Raw genomic sequence first — 6000 nt, 5'->3', positions numbered from 1 at the left:
CTTCCCTGTAAACGGCACCGCCAACCTTGAACTGGATGTCATTGCCAAAGAGGACGCGCTATTCCCCGTCCGTCTCACAGCGCCAGTCGCTCGCGCTCGCGCGCGGGAGCACAGAACTCTGGCGAGCTGTCCCTCGAGGCTGGCGACCCACCCCAAGCAAAATTTCAAGCGCGCCCACAGCGAGATCGATCCCGATCGCCAAATTACAGCCCCCGAAACGGCATCCCATTCGCACGCCGGAGCATGTGGGCAAGCAGGCGGGGGAGCGATATTTGGAGAGCATTGTAATATTTGTTCCCCCCCCCCCCCGCCTCCGCCTCCAACACACGCGGGCTGTGTCTCGCATTCCTCGTGGGCAACGTACCCCGTTCTCGTGCTCAACCCTGTTGCAAGCAAGCAAGCAAAGCTTTCCGGCGCACACCGCGCAATGTTCCAGAGAACGTGCTCTCCGTTCGCTGTGCTGTGCGCCGGAGGGCTCAGTTTTAGCCTTTGCGTCACGCCGCCGTGCCTGGCGACGGTGCAATTGCACGTCCGAAACGGATCTTTCGTGCTGCACGCGGGTGTGGATCATGCTCCCCGCGTGCCACAGCGCGCGTGATGGTCAGCCAGTGGGTCACCGAGGCCTGCAGTTGGATCTTCCTGGACCTCGGACCTAGACTCGTTTTCAGCAGCTGTGGTTATTTTTTGTATGACACGCGAAACATGTACCGAGTCCAAGGAGGGACCTACACTCCCTAATTGCTGCTTCCCCACACGCGCCTTCGATGCTCCCCTCGCCTGCGCGGAAGAGAATTGGAAGAAAACAAGCTCCTGATCCTGGAGCATGCGTATTTGGCGCGAACGTCCCCGCAGTCGTCCATGGTACGCCTCCGACGCGCGATTCGCACTGTGTTCAATTGTGCAAGCTCTAGAGCCAGTAGTTGATCGTGCGCCATGTATTTTTCAGTTGGCCGCTGAGAGCCAGGCACACAGATGATAGCCAATGCTTAACGTTAACATTCGACATCCACAGGGCAGTGGGTCACTATACACGTCGCGTCCGCTCCGAGCTCCCGAGCGTTAGCACCTGGGTTTGCCGACTGCCTTGTCCCAACTCCACGTTCGTCGTGTCGGTTGCGGCGTGGCGTCTCCGAGCTGCCCGCGAGCGAGTGCCTCTGGCTGGTGTGTCACCTACTGTATTCATTCAGTTATGCGACACTGAGAATCTTGATGGCGCACTGAGCAGGGAAGCGCCTGCGTCTATCTGCCCTGCTCTGCGGCGAAGCCCTGTCAAGGGGTGGAGAAGATGGGTGTCGTCGTCTTGCCTGTCCGGGCAGCAACGTAATTGCGCGAGTGTTCTCGAAGGCCTCACTGAGCCCCGGTGTGTGCTGATAGCCTACCGCAGTTTCGCCCCAAGCGGGCGTGCCTGCTGCGACAGTATCAGAGCGTATCAGCCTTTGCAGGGCGCAGCAGGTCAGATGGGCCGCAGAACACATCGCGGAGAGATAGGACTCGGAGCCTCTGTTGCGCAATGGCAGCTCTGCACATGCTCGACGTCCCGCCAGAAGGGGAATAACACGGGAAATGAAGAGTCCGCTGACGTTTCGGGTACGCCTTCGCTCTTGTCTTCAATCTTTTCGCGGATGTATCTCTGCGCAGCTGCAACCCTCTAGCTATCGAGGATGCACGCACCCTTCGCGTCCCGCAGGGCTGGGCCGCGCCTGCCACTAGCAGCGAGCCCACCGGGGCCGTCGCACATGATTCTCTCCCCGCAGACGCGGACCGTGCCCACGCTGTCAGTGCACATCACGGATGTACGGTCGACGGCTGGTTGTCGCGCTGCAGACTTTGCGGGAGCCGCCGCCGCCACCCTCCGCGCGTGCTGATAGCCCAGAGTCACGCCGCCCGCGTCGCCCGGATAGGCACCGTACGCGGGTCCCTTCTCTCCCTCCCAGGCATATCGCCTCGGCGGCCTCTGCATACACGCACGACGGTGCCTCGCCCCTTTTTTTTTTTTTCGCGGCTCGTGACCGCGCATGCACGCGCTTGGCGTGACAGCGACAGATCTTGTCCGGGCGCGTCGTGTCGAAAAATGACATCCCGCACGTCGGGCATGTTGACTGATGAAAGAACGCAGAAGCCTCCCCGCCTGTGTGCAGGAGGCCCACGGGGTCGTGGGGTCCGCTTCGTCCCCAGGCGTGCACAGCTTTTTGGTTTTGGTTTTGGTTCATGCTATCGATGCTGTCCCTGCCCAGCCTGGCTGCGAGGAAACAAGGTTTCTGCAGATGGAGCGCCGGATATGGAATGTCGGGCCCTGGCATGGCGCGACATCGACGCATCGCGCGACGGAGGGGACAGGCTTCTCGCGCGCTGCTCGGAAGTTGTTTCAAGGAAGAGTTCTAGTTCAACTAGTTCCAGCCGTTTACGAGAGCGCAGATGATGCTCCCCGACGTTTATCCGTTCCTAAGCGGGGACGCGACGACGCACGGCGTTGGGGCGCAACGGCCCTGGCGACGCGTCGGGCCGGCCGACGAGCATGGCGCGCAACCAAAACGGCAGCGGTGTCGTAGAGCCTGGTGTTTGCGTCACCGGCGGATGTTGCGGGGGCTTCGCGCTGACGTCGTGGCAGTCGCCCAACCTTGATAGCTTGGTCCTGCGAAATATTGCAGGCGGACGGTTGTCTGCGATCAGAAGCAGGGCGACATACGCGAGTGGAATGCCTGGAGCGGAGAAGAAGGCATCGTGGCTTGGTCGTACCACCAACGGTTTGTTGTTCGCGAACCGCGACCAGCACCGGGGCAGGAAGTTGCGACCGTGGGAGCGACGATGGTCTGCCACCTAACGATAACGAGCCTACAACTATATCATCCGACAACCTCATAATTTAACAAAGTCGAAAAGCAGCTTGGCGTCTCCTCGACCTCATCTTCCAAGTTCGCACAACCTTTGCTCTGTTCACCAGAGCACTGCAGAAACAGTTTCCCAGACGTTTTCCCCGCCCAGAGCCATGCACAGCAGCCGACGACTTTGTGGCGCTTTTGATAGGCACCGCGCACCCACGGAGTCCAAGACACCCTCGGGGCCGTCAGGCACCCGCCAGACGTTGCCGTGCCAGCCTCCTGGGAATAGTTCTTGCCAAAACCAAGTCACAGGGCACGACGCCTCATTTTCTCGAGCAAGGCTCCATCATGTCCCAGTAGCCGACGAGGCGCGCTGCACAGGGGGTATCTCCGCGAGTGCCGTGACCCCGCGGTCGGTGCTGGCGGGTGCGAGCGCTGGGCCAGACGGGACCGTAACCTGTCTCGAACTTCGACAACAATCACAGGCCTAGCCAGAGTCCAAAAGGGGGGATGATATTTTTTGTCCAGAACAGATTGCGGTACATGCCAACACACCAAGGTAAAAATACAACAACCTGCTTTTCTTTCCAGCCGTACAACAACTACCAATACAGCATCGCAACCCGTTCCGCGCGCGTTCGCTCCTGTTCCAGCCGAGCACGACACGGCCTCTAGGCACTCTGCCCGAGGAGGCCCTCGACGATGGCCTTGACGCCCCACGCACCGGGGTCGGGGACCTTCTCCTGCCGGAGGCGGTCGCCCTCGACGTACGCGCTGCGGCCCGCCTTGGCCTCGAGGTCGCGCGTCGCGAGCGCCGCCGCGCCCGCCGCCTGCACGGCCCCGGCAAAGTCTGAACCGTGCCCGCGCGCGAACGCGTCGACGAACGCCTGGAGCGGGTCCACGAGCGTGCGCGACGGCGGCCGCGCGCGCGTGTACGTGTACAGCCGCTCGAGTGCGCCCGGCAGCGCGCCCGACCACAGCGCCGCGTCTGCCGTGCCGCCCGTGGGCGCGTGAGCCTGCAGGGACTGCGCGAGCGCGGAGAAGAAGATGCTGGGGAAAGGGGATTGATTAGGTGGGTGTGGGTGGGTGGGTGAGGTGTGGAGAGAGGGGAGACGCACGAGAACAGGGCGCCGCTCGTTCCGCCCATCCGTTCCTCTGCGACCTTGGAGATCGCGACCATGGAGCCGATCACGTCGTCTGCGTTGATCTTGCCGTTCTTGAGATCGGCCTGGACGGCTGGAGAAAGAGAGAGAGAGAGAGAGAGAGAGACCCGATCAATATCCCGTCCTCTAAGGACACCAAGGTGTTTACCTTCTGCACCAGCCTTGAGCGTCAGACCACAATCGCCGTCGCCGGCGATGCTGTCCATCCTCGTGAGCTCAGGCTCCTCCTGGATGAGCGCGTCCGTCGCACGCTGGATGGCGTCGATGAACGCCTTGGGGTCTGCAGCCTTGATGCGTGCTGCGTTGTCGAGCGTCGCCGTGGTGGCAGCGGCCTGCGGCGTGATGATACTCTCCGCGGGCACGGTGCCGACGGTCCACTTCCAGCCGGGGACGGCGGCGGGCTCGTCGAGCAGGGACAGGAGCTTGGCTGCGTCGGGCGCGTTGCTGTCCGACGGCCCGGGGAGGAGGAGCAGCGTCAGCGAGAAGCCGGGCATGTTCAGACTCGTCTGCGGGCAGAACTCGTCAGCAACGCGCATATGGAATCACCGACACGACGCGGGCGGGCCTCTCTCTCTCACCATGAACGTGCCCGCGACGACGCGCTCGACCTTGACGCCGCGCCGGGCGAGGTCCTTCTTCGCCTCGACGACGACGGCGCCCATCTCGAGCTCGCTCGTCCCGCCGAGGTTGTTCACGAGCAGCACGACGCGGTCGCCGGCGCCCCCGAACGGCACGAACGACCGGTCGGCGTCGCCCGTCGACGTCAGGGTCTCGAGCAGGTCCGGGACGAGCGTGCCCAGCGGCGGCACGGGCGACAGCCGGCGCGCGCCCGGCTCGTTGTGGATGCCCATCCCGATCTCGATCTCCGTGGGCCCCAGGTGCGACTCGCCCGCGGCCGTGCCCGGCACGTGGCAGTGCTCGAGCCCGACGCCGATCGTCGCCAGGCGCGTCGCGAGGTACTCGGCCGTCGTGTAGACTTCGTTCAGGCTCGCGCCCCGCCTGGCGAGCGCGCCGACGATCTTGTAGACGAGCACTGTGCCGGCGAGACCCCTGTCGTTTTTGGTGGTGCAAGTCAGCAAAAACGCGCTCCGGGCGCAGCTCTCTTTACGCACCTGCGACCAACGATCTTTCCCTGGTTCCTGCCTACGGCGACGTCGTCGCCGATGATGACGAACTTGACCTTGTCGGCCTTGCTCGGATGCAGCGCGGCGTACTGCTCCTTTGCGAGGCCAAAGTTCAGGATGTCGCCGGTGTAGTTCCTGGCAGATAGGGTTCAGCAGATCCAGCAGATCCCAGGAGGCGATCCGTACGCACTTGACGATGATGACGGTTCCTGCGTCGCTGTCTACGAGGTTGATGCCGCGGAGCACCTGCGCTGGGTTCGGAGAGGCAAAGACGCTGCCGCATACAGCAGCTAGAAGCAAGAGCGACGTCAGTCTTGCAGCCCGGAAACCTGCGACATCGATTGTGCTGACCTGCGAGCATGCCCTCGCCTAAGACGTGTATCAGTCACATTGGCTCACGATCGTGTACGTGCACACCACTCACCGACATAGCCAGCGTGAGCGGGCTCGTGGCCTGCGCCACCCCCGCAGATGATCGCGACCTTTGAGCGATCGTACGCCGAGTTATAGAGGACTGTGTGGGACAGCTTGAGCGACTCGCGCACGGCTCCTGAGCGCACCACCCACACACCTTTGTTGGTAGTGTCAAGACCCAGCTTCGGGTTCAGGGCGCAAAGCCCCTGTAGGGACTCTACGACCAGATTCTCCGGCTTGTTGAGGAAGTGTTTCGCTAGTTAGGACCGATCAGGATGAGGACTCGCGCGGAGAACCTAGCAGGCCGTGGCTTACACTGTACAGACATGGCCGCAAGCTGGGTGATGGGTCGAGAGAGAGGACAGAGCTCCGCGTCCCGCAGATGTGGTCAGGAGGGTTATAAAGGTCGACGACGGCTGATTGTCCTAGGGGTACAATATTGATCAGAAGACGACTCTTGGGCCGTCTCGTGTCTGACGT

General features: G+C 62.4%; 1 protein-coding gene across 1 annotated transcript; it reads right to left on the bottom strand.

Annotated features, from left to right (window-relative positions):
- Window positions 1-3312: 3312 nt before the first annotated feature.
- On the bottom strand, window positions 3313-5992 carry PHACADRAFT_263729 (uncharacterized protein). Its single transcript, XM_007400646.1, has 10 exons — window positions 5836-5992; window positions 5678-5776; window positions 5531-5620; window positions 5458-5475; window positions 5297-5396; window positions 5095-5241; window positions 4561-5032; window positions 4131-4488; window positions 3938-4055; window positions 3313-3869 (listed from the first exon to the last, which is right to left on the bottom strand). Exons 1-10 carry the CDS (start codon window positions 5846-5848, stop codon window positions 3491-3493), a joined length of 1794 nt encoding a protein of 597 aa, XP_007400708.1. The 5' UTR covers window positions 5849-5992; the 3' UTR covers window positions 3313-3490.
- Between the last annotated feature and the right edge of the window lie 8 nt (window positions 5993-6000).

This window comes from Phanerochaete carnosa (genome assembly GCF_000300595.1).
Source record: "Phanerochaete carnosa HHB-10118-sp unplaced genomic scaffold PHACAscaffold_11, whole genome shotgun sequence".
In the NCBI taxonomy this organism is placed as follows: Eukaryota; Fungi; Basidiomycota; class Agaricomycetes; order Polyporales; family Phanerochaetaceae; genus Phanerochaete; species Phanerochaete carnosa.
The sequence above is the reverse complement of the archived record's forward strand: the minus strand, read 5'-3'. Positions and strand labels throughout refer to the sequence as shown.

Excerpts from the sequence above, each read along its gene's own strand:
- PHACADRAFT_263729 (XM_007400646.1), bottom strand. Across the intron at positions 4,489-4,560 it reads TCGTCGCGGGCACGTTCATG|ACGAGTCTGAACATGCCCGG; the intron begins GTGAGAGAGAGA and ends TTCTGCCCGCAG. Across the intron at positions 3,870-3,937 it reads ACGAGCGGCGCCCTGTTCTC|CATCTTCTTCTCCGCGCTCG; the intron begins GTGCGTCTCCCC and ends CCCTTTCCCCAG.